Source organism: Sarcophilus harrisii, chromosome 4 (genome assembly GCF_902635505.1).
Source record: "Sarcophilus harrisii chromosome 4, mSarHar1.11, whole genome shotgun sequence".
In the NCBI taxonomy this organism is placed as follows: domain Eukaryota; kingdom Metazoa; phylum Chordata; class Mammalia; order Dasyuromorphia; family Dasyuridae; genus Sarcophilus; species Sarcophilus harrisii.
In genome coordinates, this window is record NC_045429.1 from 441576416 (window position 1) to 441597193 (window position 20778).

At 45.4% G+C, this 20778-nt stretch overlaps 1 protein-coding gene across 5 annotated transcripts in view; it reads right to left on the reverse strand.

Annotated features, from left to right (window-relative positions):
• Positions 1–1432: 1432 nt before the first annotated feature.
• Positions 1433–20778, reverse strand: part of RABGEF1 (RAB guanine nucleotide exchange factor 1) — a 35377-nt gene continuing 16031 nt past the window's right edge. Inside the window, exons 2-10 of one of the 5 annotated variants that reach the window (XM_031967880.1) lie at positions 17431–17616; positions 15681–15847; positions 13718–13837; positions 10202–10368; positions 8865–8946; positions 7843–7975; positions 6672–6763; positions 5289–5545; positions 1433–3568 (exon numbers count right to left, since the gene is read on the reverse strand). In XM_031967880.1, the coding sequence (XP_031823740.1) occupies positions 3170–3568; positions 5289–5545; positions 6672–6763; positions 7843–7975; positions 8865–8946; positions 10202–10368; positions 13718–13837; positions 15681–15847; positions 17431–17616 (1603 nt within the window). In that variant the 3' untranslated portion in view covers positions 1433–3169. The other 4 variants (XM_012549827.3, XM_023503670.2, XM_031967879.1 and 1 more) reach the window with 4 other exon arrangements.

Below are 20778 nucleotides of genomic sequence, written 5' to 3' on the forward strand. Positions count from 1 at the left end.
CAGAGAGGTCACTTAATCAAATACTAAAGAAGAAAATGGAGGATGATGTAGAGGTATTTTGAGGTATACAGGAGGGGAGAAGAGGGAACCCAAAGTGAATTGTCTTTATTTTCTCGGCAAAGTGTGAAGTAAGGTTTTAAATTGGAGGATGGGTATGAGAGGCTTGAAAAGAAGAGATCTGGAAGAGCTCCTCTTGCAAGCACCACAGAGAATCAGCGAGAGATTTGCTGTCCTGAGAGCTCAGGCCCCTGAGAGGGCCTAAGTAACATCAATTTCCAGTTGCTAAACCCAGTGTCCACATGACACTCCTCCTAGGTCCCTGCCAATTCCATCCCTGCCAATAATCCAGTGCCTATGTGCTCATAGGCGCCTCCCTGCCAATGCCATCAGTGCCATCACAGTAGGTTTTATTATTTTTTAAAAATATGTGTTAAAAGCTGGATTCTTTTACTTGCTTCTGAAGATGTTTACCAGTCCTGGCTGTCCTCCATAAAAAGGAAACTAGATTCCTACTTTTGATTAAGGAACGAGAGGGATTCTAACGTCACAGCTCATCTTGTTTTGGCAACAATGATGGAGGCTTTCACAAGTGGATTCCTTTTAAAAACAAGCTCTTCTTTTAAGATACTCTGTACTATAGGAATGTCTCCATGCAGAGTGGCCCCTTGTGGATGGTGTCTCTTATTGCATGCTTGATGGCTGCCCCTGCATACACAGTCCCTACAAGACTATCTTTGGAAAAGGGCATGTGAATCACAGGAGGAATAAATAAATATTTATGAAGTCCCTACTATGTGCGGGACCACGTGCTAACTAGCTGGACTTAGTAATCAAAAGGAGCTACAAGCCCCTTGTCTCCAATCCAGCTCAGTGTCCTCATGGTTCCTGGAATAACCTGAGGGATTAAGAGAGGTTTCTTGTAAGAAAAGGCACCTAAACTGAGTTCTGAAGGAAGCTCAAGGATTCATTTTTGGAGACAAAGATGAGGAGTGAGAGTAAACATTCCCACCAAGGAGGATTGTCTAGACACGGGCCGGAGGCAAGAGAAAGAAGAATTGAACAAGCAGCCCTGGTGGGATGTAGGGTGAGGGAAGGGAATGAACAGGAAATAAGTCTGAGAAGGATCAGATCCTGGAGGCCTTTAAAAGCTAACAGAAATAGGAGGCCCCAGTTGGTCCTTGAGCAGAGGAATGGAGTGGGCAGACTTGTGCCCTGGGAAGATTATTTTGGAAGCTGGGTTGGGAAGGACAAAACTGTGGTGCTCATCACCACAGCATCCGCCGCTATCCAAGTACAGGGGTGGGTACAAGACAACGTCGGCCTGAGCAGAGAGCCGGCGCCTCTATCTGACCAGGGACAGATGTGCGTGAACTGTATCCATGTCACAACCCACTTTACTAACCGGCAAGACACTCAAAGAATTCAGCCTTGGTGAGAGGGTGGCGTCCATATTTTTATTCCACAAAAGCAGTGTACAGCAGTAAGTTTTGTACATTTGGGGGAAAGTGAGACTGTGCATGTACCTGGATTAGCACCTAGAGAATGCAAGGAAATAACCCGAAGGAAAAGCAGCCCCTTTCCAAAGAGTTGTCCGGGTTACAGATTACGTAAGAGCAGCGGCAGAAGCTGCTCAGCCACTGAGTTACCAGCTTCATCTATGGGAGCATTTCTGGGGACCAGTCCTGGTTGGGAGAAGCTGGGCACCAGGTGGCAGCTTATCCAAGTAAATAAAGTGTGTGTGTGTGTGTGTGTGTGTGTACGTACAGACATCACAACTGGGACCTGAAATCACTGCAAGCTTGGGAGCTGCGCTAGGAACAGGGAGAGAACAAGGAAGCCGCTCCCAATGACGGTCGAACACGTCATTGCTCCAGAAGCTGCCTTGGGAAAGCATGGTGGATACCCTGCTGAGACTCAGCCAGAAGAAGGAATGAGAGAGGAGAGAAAATGTTCCCCTGGAACACAGGCCTCCCTCCAGTGGCGGCCTCAGCAGTTTCACCCAACGGCAAACCGCCGGGCTGAGAGGCACCGGGCCCGGAATGTACCGTTCAGTGGTTGGTGACAGCTGACGAGAGGGCGAGGTCTCTGCTTTCTTGTTCAGAAGCAGGGGATACGGGACAGCCGTCTTGGTCCATCTATGACAAGGCCGAGGCCCAAATGACAGGCACGGCTAGGCACCTGTGACAAAGGGCGGGTCCTCGGCAGAGAGGTCATGGCCACTTCCGCCTGGGGCCACCACTGACCGCCGTTCTTTAATCCCCTCTGCCTGAGCCCTAGGCCAGCGGCCTTCACGTATCAGCCGTCCTGCGCGAAGGAGACTCACACAAAGATGGACCATCTCAGTGATCAGGGCAACAGCGTGGTTCCAAGTATTTGATGGACATCATAATAAACAGTGACATGACGTGAGGGAAAGACAATCGATACCCTGGATGAGGTCCTGGTTTGAATATGAACCTCCCGCTGACTGAATCACAGAGTCAGCACCCGCACCGCGCTACAAAAAGGGACCGGTCTTGGACACCTGAACATCTAAATTCCGCCAGGCTCGTTTAAAAGGGCCGAACAACAAACAAACAGTGGAGGTCAGAAAGGCGGACGGCCATACGTCGTGTTGCACTAAGAACGTCAGCTCACACGTTGCCATGCACAGCAGAAATTCCAATTTTCTTTACATATTTACAATTCTACATATTTACTCATCAATATATTTTCCAACTTTTTAATTACAAAATAATCTCAGAGGTGGGGACAGTAGTACCATGGAGTTCCCGCTTGACTCTTGAACGTACATGACCTCAAACTAGCCGCCTTACGATTAAAGTGATGATTTAACCAAAACCAAATCAGAGTGCATGCCTGGGAGGAAGCATTAAGAATTTGTTAATGATGCTAGTGTTTCTTAAAAATGACAACGGCTTTGTGTAAAAAAGGCAGGTTCAGTTAAAAAAAATACACAAAAGCCTCATAAGAACCTACTTTGATAACTAAAATAAATAATATTTATTACACATTAGCCCCACCCCCCACAACTGTACCTTGAAAATTGTACTCCTTTAACCCTCCTAAGCATGTCCTTTCTCCTATGCTGGCTTCCAATCGGCAGGAAGTGAGTACTGCGGCCTAACTTGGTCGGGGTCCCAGCCAACACTCCCCAGGTAAATGGACATCATCCTGCATAGACCTGAGGCTGCAGGGGAGGAGGGAGCTTGTCGTTTTCGACATTCTCCGAGTCAATGGCTGCTAGGGGTTGGCTTGGGGGCTTGATTTCCAGGGGATACTTCTCCACGATGTCCTGAACCTCCTTCGCAATCCCATCAGTCCAGTCGATGAGGTCTTTTTCCAGCTTCTTGGCCTGGCTCATGAGCCTTTCTTGTCGCTCATTCAGTTGAGAGAGAAGATCTAAGTTCTTATACATCTGTTTGACCCCTAGGCATGCATTGGGAGCCCAGCGCTCAGACTCCTGCTTCTTTGGAGAAGTCTGGCCAGACATGTAGCGATCAAAGTCCTCCTGACTTAAATTCAAAGACTGAGCGTCCAGCTTCTCGATGAAAGCCACCGCGCAACACTGCCAAAAGAGAGAGAGTGACCGTGAGCCCGAGAGGCACATCAGAAGCCCCCTCCGACATGGGGTCTGAGGAAGAGAGGGAAGAGCTCCATCCTGAAGGGAGATAGAAGGGCTGCTTCTCTGAAAAGTGCCTCCCTAGACCCTTAACGATGGCAGAAAGCCCAACGAACAACTCTTCTTGGCCGGCTTTGCCCAAGACTTAGCCCATGTCACATAATGGGCTGGGGAGGAGGCAGCTAATGGGCTTGGACCAGGGAGAGCTTGAGGGGCTGACCCCACCCTTCAGAAATCCCTTGCCCTTCTGGTCCCAGGCCAACTTGGGCTCCTCATTCTACCACCCACAGCCACAGAACTGCATTCTCCTTCCCTTCTTTCAGGCTCTCTTTCCTGCCCCCAGGCCCCCAAACACTATTCTTTTCACCCTTAGAATTTTTACTTTTCTATCCATCAATTATGAATTGCTCTGCATGGCTGTTTAATGACTTCAAAATGACAGGACTTCTCTCCATCTAAAATGTGCAAGCTTAACAGAAAAGCAATCTTTGTGCCCCCACAGTTTGGTACAGGGTCCTTTACAAGGGTCAATAAATATCTGTGGGCTCTAAATCCTATTCAGCTCATCCCTTCTTCTGCTTTTAGCAGACTCCCAGCTTCATCCTTAACCTCCAAAGTCCCTGCATAACTTCCTGAATTTCTATTCCTTCCACATTTCCCCAAGACTTTAACCAAGGGGGTGAGAACTAGACCTCTGAACCACCACAGTCTCATGCATAGTTGAGAGCAATGAAATATACATTTCATTCCCATTTTAAAGAAACAGGCAAATGTAAAAGGATAAGAAAAGGGATGATCAGATTCCACTCCAACCCATTCTCCCTTCTGGGGACTAAAGTCCCAAGAGCTAAGTGCCAAGAAGGGAAGAGGAATCAGTGCTTTACCAAGGCCAGCTGAGCAGTGGCCCCACCAAGACTGGCATTTTGGTACCATGCCCTGAGGACATGTGGCCTCCAGCCCTTCCTTCCTTCCTTCCTCACCTGGTTTTCAATCACTTATGTGTGCTAGTAATATATATGCACATATGTATGAAATAACACAACACATGTTAATATATAGTACAATAATATAGCTAAAATACAAAGAAAGGAACAAATTTAACTGTTCTCAGGATCAGTAATAATGCAATGAGTGAGAAGTGAGAAGCTCAGTGGTGGAAAACAGGCTCGCCTCTTCCCAATTCTCAACTGGGATATTTTTTCTTTAAACAAAATCTCTGCTAAAACTATCACCTTGAGAAAAGACATGAAAAAAATTAACTCCAATTTTCCTTAAATTGAGGTTCAACTTCAGTTTGGAACATGGCCCCCTCAACTGAAGAAACACAGCAAATTTAATGGCTCTTACGAAATGGACTGAATGAGGAAGGAGCAGGTGAGACTGGCCATACTCTTCATCCTTCCCACTCTCATGGGGATCAAGCATTATTAACCACATGTGCTCTGGCTCAATAGTGGATAAGGAGGTATAGATAGAATCAGGGAAAATCTCTGTTATGGAATCAGTGGTAATCTATTGGTCAAGAGAAGTCTGTGTTATCATCTCCCCATAAGAAAAGTCGAGGTTTTACTCCCAGCTCATGGGGCTTCCTCTGGTGGATCTCTCACCAAAACTGAACGCCCAACTGAGTCTAAGATACCAAGGGAAAGCTGAGCCAAACACCTACCAAATTGGTAAAGTAGTAGCCATCTTCCCCAGTCATCAGTCGGCTTGGATTACAGAAACGGGTAATATACTGGATGTTGGACTGCAGTCGTGGGGGGTTACCCTTCAGGACAATGTAGATGAGGGTGGGTAAGAAGTCATCAGCTGAGGCTGGCTCGTTCTTGGTGATCTTAATAGCGTTGAAGATGTGTTTGCTGCATTTGGTGATGCAGGCCAGCTTGTCTCGGGGGACACGCTTGGAATCCATCTCAATAATGTCTACAAAACAGACAAAAGGTTGCCTCCAATCAAGAGATTCCTGAATGATTTACATCTTGTCCCAAGCTCACCCCACTTTAAACAAAATCCAGTAAATGAAAACCTGGACAAGTCAGGAGAAAATCATTTCTACAAAAGAATTGCTGGTTAAAGTTCATTGTTGTGAAGGGTATTTCTTCAACTAAGGAGCTCTTCTAATGCATCTGACACTCAGAATCCAAAGGGCATGTCCTCCTTACAAAGGAGAAGCACCATTCTCTACACGGATGAGAGTCAGATCATTGGGATACACTTTCTCCAGCTGTACCAGCCCACTTTATATTGAACAGCTGTTTAATTTATACTTTCCTTACTCACAGCCACCACATGAAGTAGTCTACATTTGATTACAAAATCCAACCATAAAATAAAAATCCTATTTCAATAATCAACCTATTCAGATCTAAACTGATGAAGAGCCCAGTCGAGTAGATCTGCAAACACTTAAAATATGACTTTAAAGGGTTTTTTTCCCCTTTTTTCTCACTATGAACTTAAGTTCAACAAATGCAAATATTTCCATGTATGACAAATAAAAGAAAAAGCCAAGGCCTTGATGACTCTTGGGAGATTGCTCCAGATTGGTGAACTCGGTGGTTAAGAGTGTGGTACCAGTGCAGAAGTCAGGATCCTGGGCTCAATCCCTACACAGACTCATTGATTGCACAGAGAAGGCAATTTTTGCTTTGCTCCACCATAAGGACTGAGAAAAACAGGATGGTTTATCACAACCTGTAACCACTGTTGGAAAAAGGATGCCACATTTACATCCTCCTGATGAGGGCAAGGACAATCATTGGCACTTGTGAAGATGACCTCACTGCACCATGTGTTTTCCCAGCATACAACATATGGGAATGCCAGGCCACAGTAGATGGGGCAGCTGAGCAGTCTGCATGCCCTGGCCATGGCACCAAGAAAGAAGTGGGCACCACAGGCACTGAAGACTGAGACTCCAATGGTCGGAGTCCCTTACAGGAGGTTGGTCTCACCACACTCCCATCCTGGGCCAGTGAATCACTCTATAACAGGAGCCTGAAAAAGACTCTCCATCCCCAACAAATTAAACCTTGTATCTCTCACTGACCTGTAATGGCTTTTACGACCATATCAGAGACTTCTGGGATTTCTTCATTAACAGGGACACAAAGCATCTGTGGAGTAACCCAGTGTAAGGCTCTATAAAAAGAAAGAAATTAATGGCCATTTGCCATGCCAGTAAAGAAATTTCTTAAGTATCTATGTGGGCAACTGAGCTTGGCAGTTTCTTCAGCTAGGGAAAAGTAAGATGCTAAACCATCTCGTCGGGCAATCCAGGAATCAAACCCTGAGCCCTACAAAGTGTAGATATTCAATGATTATTTGGTATCTGACCAACAGGTATTCCCATCGGGGTATTTAGAATACTAAAAGCCCACCAATAACAAATGTGAATATTTATTAGATGAAATGAAATTATCCCAGAGAAGGCTGAGAGTTATTTGCAAAAGTTTCTATAAGGCTAGAGTTGTGCTGTTCTCCATCCTGGTGGAAGTGATAACACTGGGCTTATCCCAGGTACCTCAAAGCCAACAGGCCCAGCACTCAGCAAACACAGGGCCTAAAGCCAATTCTGGCTCCTGCTAGCAGTGCACCCATGGCAGGCATATCCTTGACACTTTGGGGGCCTTGATTCCTCCTCTATAAAATGAAGAAGTAGAACTACATTAGAGATTCTTCTGCTCTAAGCCATGGGTCTCTTTGGCAGTCAGGAAGGTGAAGTCTGTGGACTGCTTCTCGGAAAAAGGTTTTAAACGGGTAAAGTAAAATCCTAAGGAAGCCAGCATTGCTGAAATACAACAATCATAAGACTTCACAAACCATTTCACAGACTGTGGGACTTGATGGCCTTACTCTATTCTAAGTTGTTGGGGGGAGGACAGGAGAAGAGTAGTAGGCCCGACATCCGTGGGAGATTTCTGAGAGTTGGAGTTTAGACACTCAAATGGCATCTCATTCCTCGGAGAGTGTGATGCACATGACAAAAACTCAGTTGCTCTCAGTATGACTTGGGTGATTCCCAGGATCAGAGGATGAACAGAGGAGCCCCTGCTCACCCCTTTAGACTTCTATCACTGCTGTGATTGGACTACTGCAAATGCCTTCCCTTACAGTGAGCCAGGGCAGGGGAAGTGAAGCCTGCTGCCTGGCACTGTGTCTCCTGACTCAAGGTCATTCTAAGCCCTGATTCCCTCCCCCAGTCCAGATAGCACGCCCACCTGATCCGTTTTTGAACAGCCAGATCCTTCTTCTCATCGTCAGTAGTTTCCGGACAAAACACATACTTGTACAGGCGTGTCATGACGTACTTCTCAATCTGATCCATAGCCTTCTCCATCTTCTCTGGGGGCACTGGGAAATACACGGTCACATCAATTAGAGACCCCCAGGTGAGCTGGGCCTTTGTGTTAGCATTCCCTCAGTGGCCAAAAAATGCCATGATATCCCCAAGCCAGAAAATAACGTTAAATACGAAGGAGAAATCTGGTGGTTACAGACCTTGGAAGTAAAACCATCCATGTGACCCCCCCTCCCCCCCAACACACACACACACACATACTCTCCTACACATATGAGTGTGCATTTTCCTTCCTTAAATGACCTGTTTTTTTTTCCCCTTGCTGAAGCAATTGGGGTTAAGTAACTTGCCCAGGGTCACACAGCCAGGAAGTGTCTGAGACCAGATTTTTAATCAGGTCTTGTCAGCTCTATCCATTGCACCAGCTAGCTGCCCCAAGACCCGAGTTCTTAATCCTGACTTTCAGAGTGATTCTTCTCCTGACTTGGCCAGTTTTCATTTGTGGGATTGGAAAGAGATGAATGTGGGATACAGAGTCTAGTCTGAGGCAACACTCAAAAGCCTATCAATAGCTGGGCTTGGTGCCCAGAATTTAATGAGGGGAGCTCCCCCTCCTGCTTAAGAGAAATGTCACAGCTGGCACAGAGATGCATGCACCGAGCTTGAGCCCTTTCTCCCACTTCCTCAGGTGAAAGTCCACCAGCACATGTGCCCATTTGAGAGACCAGCACGTGTTCCAAGTACACACTAATTCAGTCTTGCGGCTGGACGGATCGCTTTGCCATCCATTGGTCCCACTTTCGCCTGTTTGCTGTGATCAGATGATAAATGTGGCTCCCTTGGAGCCCAGAAGGCCGCAGCAGCTTCTCCGAGAGCAGGAAGCCCGGGAGGCTGGTCCCTGTGGGCACTAGCTACATGGCGGGACAGAGAAGGGGCCGTTACCTTTCCCCCGGGTCTGCAGTCTCTCGGCCACATTCTGGTAAAAGTCCTGGGCGTACTCCGACTGCTCCTCAATACTCAGCTCCTTCAACAGAATTCAGATGAAACACAGTGAGACGAGGTCAGAGGCACGGCCTCAAACAAGCCGCCCCAGCCAGTGTAAGAGCACAAAGAAGCCGCCCCAGCGGTCCCCTCGACGCTGGCCTTGGCCAAGCGAGCGGGGAGCAGAGCTTGCTGACTGGGCAGTCTGCATCTGAACACCATTTCCTGTAATAGCCTTCTGGCCTCAGACACCAAGGGACAGCAAAGGAAGGTTCACCCCAAAGCATCCTGCATGGCTCACCTCAGGCCAGCGCCAAGGCCTTCCTACCCCTCTCCCCCAGTTTTCTCCCAGAGGCACCTCCCCTAAACTCAGCAAACACAAAGGAAGCAGGAGTAACCATCAGCTGCAGGGGAGCCACGCAGAGGTAAACAGGCAGCACTGTCTGATCAAACATGACTTAGGGGAACTAGAGCAATGCCTGTTTACTGGGTAGAGTGAGAGATGCCAAGGGCTATATGGAAAAACTGTAGTTATTTGTTCAGGGTTTCCTAGTGCCAGACACCTGCCAGGTACTGGGGAGACAGACACAGAAAGCTCCCTGGATAAATAAATATAGGCTCCATGCCAATTGAATAGAAACAAATGGGCAGTGGGGGAAGAATGGAAATAGCCTTCAGAGGGAGAAAAGGAGGCAGCCCTGGAGCTGAGCCTAGAACTCCAAGGAGGGACTCTAAGAGCACCAAATCCCAGGCCTGGGGGCAGTGTGGGAAAAGTTCTGAGGCAATACTCAAGAGTCCGGCTTTGGAAGCTCCTTCTGACTTTCTGGGAATCCTAAACTTGTTGAACAGCAGAGGGGTCACATGCACGTCTCCCTGCTCTCTTTGCTCCGACCCCAGCACTGGGAGTGCCTTTTGGCTCTGTAAGGAAGTCAGCAGGTAACCTGGGGCACCACTTACTCCTCCGGGCCAAATGAGCTCTCAAGTATTTCCAAAATTTAGACACAAGCATGACCTGCCTGCTCTGCCTGGTTTCCCAGTCAGTACAATGGAAAGACATTTATAAAGAAAGCATCCCTTTGCTGCTCCTGGCCACCTGTCACAGGTGAGCACAGGCCTCAAAGGCCTGTCTGGAGCCTGTTGGGTTTCCTCGTTGCTGGTTTTCCTGCACTAATGGGGGATCCAAATGAACTGCTGACACGGGTGGGGCTACGGCTCTCACTCTGCCATGGCTCACTGTGTGTCCATGGGCACCTCCTGGCTCCCTCAGCCCATGTGCCCGATCATGTACCACCCCTTACCCGTTTGTGATGCATGGCTTCCAAAAAGCTCTTGGTCTGCTTATAGATTTCTTGGCCCATTTTGTGGAAGGTCTTAAGAAATTCTATGAACTCCTTGGACGCCCTGTCCGTCTCCAGGCTGGCCTGCCGGTGAAGGGAAGGGCTTGCAGCTTTTGCCTCCGGAATCTCTGCTGGGAAGAGCAAACATCGTTAGGCTCATCAAGCGAAATATCCATGCCAGTCACAGTTTAAAGTTTGTGACTTAAGGCCACTGGAGCTATTTATAACCCAGGTTAAAATGGAATTAAGACTCTTTCATATTTACACATCTGACAACTTGCCTAAACCAGGCTGAGTTTCTACAAACAACCAGCGAGCACAACTCTTAATGGAAGCATCTGGGTTAGGACAAGCTGCTGCCGGACAGTGTTTGTAGGTGAAGCATTCTCATGCTGTTCACTAAGATCTCTGGGAAGCACCTCCCGGTGCCTTTCCTCATTCTGAAAAGCCACAGAGGATTTGGAAAGCAGATTTTATTCAAAAAAATCTGGAGATCACAAAACAGACAGTGGGCAAACTGACAGTGGGCAGATGCACGTAAGGACACAAGAGAATTGTGGGCGATTTAAGAAATGACTGGGCCATCCTGGCCTGTCTCAATACCCTACTGTCCAAACCCACCTCTCTCCCCGGTCCAATACTTGATAAGAAAGGGAAAAACTGGATGTAAACCAGAGAGGTCTCAAATGAGCTCACCCATTTTTCAGTCTGCCTGCCAGCCCCATTCAATAGGAAAGAATGAGTCTGAATGACTGGTATACATGAACATGATGGAATATAAAGAGAGATTGGGAGGCTGGGGAGAGACTGAAAACATGTTCCAGCCCATTCCAAAAATCAAACCTCTTCTCCGTTACCTCCCCCATTCCACAAAACAAACCTACTTCTACATGCAGAAAAAGGATCGTGATTTTATGGTGACAGACGTGAGTTTAAAAAAAAAAAAAAAGTCAGAACTCTTCCAAAGAAAAAGGATCTCCCTCCACAAAATCTCAGCTTGCCAGATCTTTCTGGGCCTTTCGAGTCTTCCTGACAGAATTCTGCAGCTTCTACCCTGCTCCAAATGTAGAGGAACCATTTACTGGTAACTAGGGACACCCACCAGCAAGCTTAGAAGTTCTGCTTATCCAGGAAGAGATATAATAAATTCATGAAGGAAACGTTTTTCTGAAGAAATAAATCAACCTACTCTGGCACTCCGTATGAACATCTTTGCATTTTATGCATGAAACACTAAACTTCAATAAAGATTTAAGATAATAAAATTCAATATCCCAATTAGAGTGATAAATTTACTCATTGAAGGAATCATGTGCCAGCTAGCTGGTGGATGATACACACTAATAACTGGAGCTATCAAATTGAGAAATCTACTTCTCCCTCGATGGGGTATTAACTGGCAATTAAGATGATACAGCATTAGCTCAAGTCAGTTTTAATTTTTCTCATGTTAAAGCGTCAGGGCTGAGTTTTCCCAAGTACTATCAGGAAATACAGCAAAAGAAAAATGTACTTTTATGGTTATCTTTCAGTTTAACTTAGAACAAAATTTATGTGTAACTTTAATTCACAATTTGATATTTCAAAGGTAAATGAGACATGCTCTTTTGAAAAGTGATTTTTCTAACCTCCCCCCCAAATTTAAAAGAATCGTATAAGCTTAAGAACTTAAGCTTCCTCTCAATCCAACACACTACAGAAGGAATCTAAGGATCACAAATTCAGAGCAAGAGATCTTAAAGATCATGAAGTCCAACTTTTTCATTTTACAGATGAAGAAACTGAGGCTCAAAAAATTTAAGTAACTTATAGAGGAGGCCACTTAGTAAGATGTCAAGCCACTCCCACATATTCTTTCTGTGATCATGACATAAGAGGATGGCAGGCACCAGAGGGCAAAGATATTAAAATTCAATAAATATTAAGTTGCCTACTAAATACCAGCCTATCATAGGGAGGCAAGACCTCCCTCTCTCCAAATACTTCCCCAATTTGATGACATTTTGAATTGACAAATTTTACTTTTTAAATGCAAATAGGGTAATTAAGCCAGTCATGGGCATCTTAGTGTGAATTATTCTAAAACTGTTTAGTCAGTTTTGTTTCTTTCAACCACCTGAGATCATCTTCCCCTAAAGGAATGAGAATTTTGATTGGAAGATGGGGAAAGGAAGACATAGAACAAAATATGGCACAGAGGGAACTGGGGAGGGCTGGCTCAGTTGTGGCCTTGTAGGGGAAAGGAAGAACGAGAGGTCATTAGAAGAAGAGAAAGAGAAAACCAGAAATACTCATTTTGCACGTCTGCCTTGGGCTCGAGTGGAAATTGCCTTCCAGGTGTCCACCCAAAGTAATCCGTAGGCCCTACAGAGAGCAGTGCCCACAGACACTGCAGCAGCAAGTCTGAAGTTTTAAGTATCTCATTCCCACTATTAGAAAATCCAACAGATGAATGCCACAGTCTTTTCAGATTCAATATCAATCCCTAAATATTGACAGGGGTACCGGTGTAGACACAACACAGTGCTATGCTACACATGGAAGTGAAGCTGATTGCTTAAGCAAAGCAAGTCCCAGAGAACCCCAGCCCCTGCCCCGTTCCACCCAAGGGCTGAGGAAAGCTAGTTTAGGAAGGAGCTGCCACAAAAAGGACAGAAGGAAAGGCCCACCTGGGGAAGACAGGCCTGGTCTAGCCCCTACCCTGTTGCTAGCCCACAGGTTCCCAGCTAGACCCCTCTATGCAAGAAGAGGATGTCAGGGCAGGGAGACAAGCTTTTGAGTATGCAACTAGGATTGTGCCACTGCAGGGATCTGGGATCCAGGAGGCCTAAGTGGCCCTAGCTGTGCCCTGCCCATGCTCCTGGTACCAAGTAGGCCCAGATATAGGATTCTGCCTCCAGGATTTTTAATGTGACTTTTAGGTCTCCCATCTGATGCATGTGGAGTTATTTTCCCTTATGATGGTCTTGAATTAATTCACACCCAAAGGCATATTTTGGTCATTTCTAAGATGTAAAATTGACGCTCCCATGAATACCTACTTCAAGGAGGGAGAGCCATAGAATAAAGAAGCCCACCTGTACATATATCTTCAAGCCATGCAGTGTTTATCTATCTATCTATATATGTGTGTATAAAATATGTTATATGCATGTGAATGTGTGTATGTGTGTGTGCACGTGTGTGTGTAAAAACACAACTAAGAATGGAAGATTTTAGTCCAGGAGTAAAGGGCTTTGGAGCACAGTTTTTACATGTCCAATTAAATTAACAAGCCCTACTGGGCCTATGTGGGGTTCTTCTCTGTAATAGCTGCCCTTGAGATCCTTAAAGAATGTATTCAGGCATGGCTTGGGAAGCCTTCCCCCCAGGGGCAGGAGTCGGATCTGGCACAACCTCAGTTTACAGACTGCAGAGTCAACTACGTGCGTTCACTGATCTAAGCGGGCAGCGCCAGGTGGTCCTGCGCACAGTTACCTTCAGAAGGTGAGGTCAGCTCCCAGGTGGGAGTGAAAATCTCCTTCAAGTCCCTGAACAGGTTATCAGCGTTTCGCTCCCTCCCAAGCTGTCCTTGCTTAAGAGTTTTCTCTTGAGCCACTGAAATAAATGCAGGAGCAAGAAAAACACCAAAAGCAAGAAAAGCAAGTGATGGGGGAATGAACACACGAGAAGCAAGGTGCCTGGAGCTGGGCCAGACTCAACGACTACACAGCAGCCAGACTGGGTCAGGGCGCTGAGCACCCCAACTAATACCTGCTAAAAGGGACCGCTCCTGCTGTCAAAATACACATTGGTTGTTTTGGAAAATATGATTTCTAAGACTTCTTCACACAGTCTAGCTTTCTATAAAGATAGGAAAGGAGGCCCATTTATAAATGAATAAATAAATGCAAAAGCTTCCAGATCAAAAGCACCAGGAGGAGTTTTATTTAAAAAAAAAGAAAGCAAGCAAGCTCTGTACCGCATTAGAAATGTTCTTTACATAACGTACTTCACATGCTTTCTAATAGTCCTTTCCCATGCAACATTTTTAAATCCCAGAGGAGAACCTGGACCCATGGTCATCATACACATCAGCAGAAAATTAGGCTCCAAGCCCGGGACCACATGGGGAGAATTCTACATCAGTCACACATTAGGAGCACCTTGGTGAGACCCCATGGGCCCAAGAGCTCTGGTTCAAATCCCAGTGGGCTTGCTCCTCACAACCAAAGTATCAAGTTTCCCTGAGGCTCCATCTGCTACTTTCCCAGATGATCCCAAAGGCCTCCTGCTCTGAAAGTCCAAGATCCCTGAAAACCTGTCTCCATCCTCAAACCCCAGGGCCATCATTGCCTTATCGGGCTTACTCAATTTAACCTGACATCGCCAATTCTCAATACAGAGAGGTTTTCCTCCAGAGAAAGGATGAGTGAATAACTGGACTCCAGTCCCTCAGCTTTCTAATATACTAGACATCCACTGGAGCTCCAGGAGCTGTCCCCATTGCAGTGATTCAGTCTATCAGAAACACAATCTTTTGTGAATCACATTCTGAATACATTCTTCACTCTGACACAGACCCCCTTCTACACATCACCCAACACGCCACCTTGAATAAACGTCATGGAACCAGGCGAGTGCCGGGCACTCGAGTCATAGAGAAGACAGAGAATACGAGCTTTGTCAATAGGCCATGTTTTGGTGGAAAATAAATTTTCCTCCTGAAACCCAGGACCAGTGAGGCCTGAAGAGCTTGCTTCATTCACTCCCGTGCATCAGAGCACATTATGGCTGGATTCTCGACTTTACCAAGGACCTAAGTTTGAAATTCTTACTTCAGAGTGGGTTGCAGGTGGACAGCTGCTGATAGTAACAAGCCAGGCTGCTGCACAATTTCAGGAACATCCTGCTAACCACTCCCCCTCACCCCCATGAACTCCTAAGGTGCTGAGCCCTAACAAGGGGGTCTTTCCAGCAGTGCCCTGGATTCCATTCCAGAAGTCAGCTAAGAGATTTCCCACCCCCAGGTCCCAATCTTAGAACCTCCTCTAACAGGATCGGATGCCTCTAAACAAAGCTGAGGCAATGAAGGTGCCACAAATCTGCTGACTTGGTCCTGAGAAAGGGAACCCAGGGACAGAGCCCTCTCATGAGTCCCGGATGCTGAAAAGGAAGGCCATAATAAGACCAGAAAAAATCAATCATGGAAGGCTTGAGCACCATATGCAATGATTACCTTCAAATTACCCAATTCCATTCCTCAACTGTTATCATCTGTGAGACACAAACTTTTAAATAAAGGCCCCCCTCCCATACCCCTTCACCCCCCACAGCAATTTTTTGCTGACTAGCTCAGCACTGCCCCCAAATGGAGCCAGTGCTGACCCCAAACTGCCTCTATCTGCCCCCAGCGCCCAGCCCTCCATCCCTGCAGACAAAGGAGGGGACAGTTAGTTACCCTTTTTGGGGCCACCTCGGGAGGAGGCGCTGAAGAATTTTTTCACCGTTGTCACCTTGCGACTCTTCTCATTGGTTTTCTTTCCCTCAAATTTGGAAAAGGTGAGAGACTGGGCCCCTTGGCTGCTCTGACTGCTGGCAAAGGCTTCTTCTTCCTCCCTCTGGAGCCTGCAACGTGAGAGACGTGGATAAGTTGGGAACAAAAATGTTCCAGGGAAAGGGGCTTCCCTTGTGTCTAAGAGGATTTCCTCTGAACTCAATGATCTGGGGAGAAGCCAGAGATTTAGAACCAGATGCTAAACCTACCAAAAAATCTGAAAAAGACAGCTCTCGTACTTCACAAATCCCCTCCTTCCCAACTAATCCACTGTCGCCTTGCTCAAGGGGAATGTTCCGTGAACAGTAAATATCCCCAACATCTAGCAAAGTGCTTCCAGGAAGCAGGGGCTTGGGAAACATTTAGTGAATTAGATTATTTCTTTAATTAGAATACAAAATATTAGCAGTTTATGCCTCTATCCCAGGACACGCATTAAATGCTTGACATCTGCTTCACTCCTAGAAGCCAATAAAGAGCCTGCAGGACCATTTAGGCTCCTGTGGCAATGGCCTACAGACACTTAGGATGCAGAGTCAAGGAAGAGATTGTCCCAAGGGACATTTCTCATGAATTCATGATCACAAACCATGAGTGTTTCCCAGACACATCCGGCTATTACCTCCACTTTCTCCCCATCAGAAAATTGCTCTGCCCTGGGAACCTTCTCCACCTCCCAGGTAGCCAACTCTAGCCTTCTCTCGCTCAGCTGCAGATTTCCAAAGCATTTCCTGACATCTCTAGCCACAGCATTTTGCCCTCTCCAGACCTTCCAGCTCCCCTTTAAATGTTGTCTTCCCCCTAGACTGTCAGCTCTTTAAGGGCAGGTACTGGCTTGCTTGCTTTTATTTGCATCCCCAGCACTTAACTGAGGGACCATCACATATGCTCTATCCTTCCTTCCTTCCTTCCATCTATCTATCTTCCTATCTATCCATTTCTTCATGTTCTTTCTATCTATCCATCCATCCATTTATCTATCAATCTGCCCAGTTTACTACTTGTTCCCATCTTTTAAATTTTATTACAATCCCTTAACTGGGGAATACAAATCACCTTGAATATACAAATCTACATCATTTTTAGAGTAAGGCTCTATTTCTGGATTTAAGGTTCTATACCTCAAAACAACCCAATCATATTTACTGATTAAACAATAATATTTATTGATTATATATTATTAGGATATGATGAGCAGAAGTCTTTACCCTTAAAGGGATTACAGTCTAGCTATTTTGGGGACTCACACATAGGATAGGAAACAATCAGGGAACACAACAGACGGTAGCAGAAAAAGCACTGAATTAAAAATCAGAGGAACTGAGTTCAAATTCTCCCTCTGCTACTTCAAATCCCTTCACTTCTTGGGCTTCCTTTTGATCATCTGTAAAATGAGGGATTTGGAATTCATGATCAGGAGAGTCCCATCAGCTCAGGCAGTCTCTAATTTCTAATATGTACTAATTGCTCCACTGTCATCAACGAAGCTTAAACTGAGTCTAACAAGGAACAAAAAAGGGAGCTAGGAAATGTCCTTTTTCCCAGACGTTATGCCAAACACCTGACAATCCAATGTACAGGAGTGGGAAAACGATTAATTCCCAGGGAAAGAACCACATCCCACCCCCTTGAGCAGTAGGAAGTCATCCCTCACCGTTCAGCCAGCTCCCAGTCCTCCTGAATCTGCCGCTGTCGGGCTTTGTGATACTCTTCTCTCCAGCACTTGGAGCAGAAGCCCTGCCAAGCCAAGTTGCCATAATAACCACATCCTTTCTTGCACAGGAGTTCCGACTGGTCCACATGAATCCCTCTGCGTTCAGACTTCAGGTTCATCTTCCTTCTATTAACCAAGGAACAAAAGGAGGGAATTAGAACTTCTAGAGCTTGGGTATACCATGGTACAGGAAGAAGGAATAGCAAAATCCAATGGAATTCATCCATGGCCTTAAACTCTCCCAAAATTAGGGGAGAAAAACTAGCAAAGTTATCAGGTCAGAGCTTACATTCTTGAGACTCAGGAGGGGCCTGGAGATTAGACTGGTAGGAAACCTTTGAGGACAAAGTAGGTCCTTTTCAGGCACCAGCAAACTCTTTACAATTCTTACCCAAAAAACACCATTCAGCAATACATCAGTGTTTTCTTACTCTACTTTGGCTTTCTGCCTCTGAAGAAATATTTATATACACGTCCTTTATACAGCAATGCTAAGAGGAAGGTGGGGGCAGTTAAGGCATCAGTGACTTTGGGAAGTGACAGGGCTGTTTTGTTCCCTACAACCACGCCTCCATTGGTCAATGGAGGAGTTTCTCTTTGAGATTTGATGTAACATTTCCTGCGGATTCACACAAGAAACAACGTCTGTCAGCTGGGTGACCCATGAAAGAAATCAATGAAAGATTCATCTTGGGGACATCATGAAAATAGGGAAGTATGTATTAGCACATCCTTTTCCCTTTTTAGGTAGTAAGGAGAAAGAATCTAATTTGGAAAAAGCTAATTCCCAACAAGAGAGGTGACGCCGGGGCCAAGAATACCAACAGTTGTTCTAGCTTTTTCCAGTCCAACTTTTGTGATAAAGACAATACAGTTAGGCAGATCTTGGCAGTTATCTACTTTTTCCTTGCATTCACTAGACACAGAGTCACTGCTTAGAGGAAAAGGAGGCATTCTAGGAAAGGAAATCCTTTGGATGGAAATAGCTCATAGATTCTCCCCAACCAGAAAAGCTATCACTTATAGAGTACTTTATTATGAACTTAACTAACATAGGCATTTCAATACACACAGAATAGAAAAGAGAATTGGCTATGAAACTGTGAACTTTCTCTTCTGTAGGTATTGTTCAGTCATTTGCGGTACTGTTTGAGATCCCCTTTGGGGTTTTCTTGAAAAAGATACTGGAGTACTTTGCCACTGAAGCAGCTCATTTTCAGATGAGGAAACCGAGGCAACCAGGATGAAATGACCTGCCCAGGGTCACACAACCAGTAAATGTCTGAGGGCAGATTTGAACTCAGGAGTTTTCCTGACTCCAGGACTGGCACTCTATCTACTGTACCACCTAGCTGCTCAATAGGGATGATAATAGTAAAGGGCTACAGAAGTTGGGAATGGGTAGGATGGAGAATATATAGAGATGGGATTATTTTGGAAAGAAGGGACCCTTTTTCTTCATGAGACAGGGGTAGAGAAGAAAACAGGAAGGAAAGATTTTGAATAAGGTGAGATAGAGAAGTGGAAAGATGAGACTGGAATAGCCACAGTTGTTTAAGTGAACTATATGGAGAGGCCCTCAGCTCAAAGGGGTAAGAGAGGAGGTACCATGGAAGGTTGGATCAGAGACAAGAATGCTTTGAACAGCTGTGGTGGCAAGCAGGATGATGAAGAGGGGAGGAATGGATGTCTGTCTTCAAGCAAAAATGTCCGCACATTGGCCATGACTGAAAATAAGTTTTGATCAGCACTTCAAACTCATCACCTCTTCTGCCAAGAGGCAGAAGGTAAGTTTCATTGTAATGATAACTGCTCAGAATGGAGTCTTTGATTTCACACACACACACCCTGTTTTACCATTATGAACTTGACAAGCATCAAGAAACACAAATCTTTTCCTAGACAAAGAATAGAAAACCAATTAAAAACATTTTATGTGAAACTATAAATTTCTACTACATATAGCGTATTTTTAAAAATCTTTTAATTTTAACATGGCAGTTCCAACATTTCCCTGCATGTCTGTGTCCCTTTCTGAACTTTCCGATGCTCTGTTTATTGTTGCAATGACCTGTGGGTATTCTTTTTTTCCATTTAAAACTTTTAATTACTTATCTCACTCCCTCCAAATAAAAGTTCTCCCACAATTTCTGCATTACTCACTTCCCTGTGACCTAAATCAGTGATCTTCCTCTGAGGAACAGAGCCTCAGGAAGACTCCATATTCTGCACCCTTGACTGAATCAGAGATCCTATTCTAAGGTCAGAGCATCAGAGTTGCAGGCCTACCTCTAGCCTATACAAGCGGGCTCAGCTGGAGAGCCTTACAGTGGGCTAAAGCTCTGATCCCTCTCTGGGGTTGGAATAACATCTATGGGAAGCCCTCCCCCCTCCCCACTTGACCATCTTTGCCAATCTTCCCAAAGATTTTTAATAGTTCCAGAAGCAGCACTGATCCTTCTCTTAGCATTCTATACAGATCTAACCTGCAAAACAGACTTACAAAAGCTCTGCTCTGACTTCTTAGAAGACTCTGAAGACTTTAGACCATTTACCTGCCATTTAAAATTGGCAGAGCAAGGTGGGATGGAATAGGTCCAAAAGGAAGTAAACCTAAAATGTGCTCTAAAAGACCATCAAACTGGGTGAGCTGCCTTTAGGTTCTTCCGTGCTGAGAATCTTCAAAACTTCTTTGATACTTATCACTGCCCTTGGCAGAATTGACATCACATCAACGGGAGAGCATTTTAAAATGTCTTACTGTGCACAAATCACTGTGCTAAGCACTGATGTCACAAATATAAGCAAAGAAGAGGAGGGGAAGATGACACAAAAAAACTTCTAGAAAAGGGATAAGGAGAGATCACTGGGAGGCCACAGGGAGGAGGCTAAAGAGCTGGTCTGAGCTTCTTGGGGCAAGAGAAAGCAAAAGGCTGGGGAACAGGTATGAATGGAATCAGGGTTTGAGTTCCTCAATCCAAAAGGGAGAGGAAGGAACAAGAAAGGCACATCTGAGTGCCTTTAAGAGGCTACCTGAACAATCTTACTACCTTTGGGACAGTATTTTATTAATTACAAAATGTCCCTTAAATTTAATTCCCCAATAACAGCCAACCTTCAGTGTAGCACAGGATCTGACATACAAGGTACCTAGTTAATAAATGCCTTCTCTATAGCTGTAAAAATCAAATAATAATAATAATATGATGATGATAATGATAATAATGACAGACTTGTGATGGAAAATATCATTTACATCCAGAGAGAAAACTATGGAGACTGAATGTG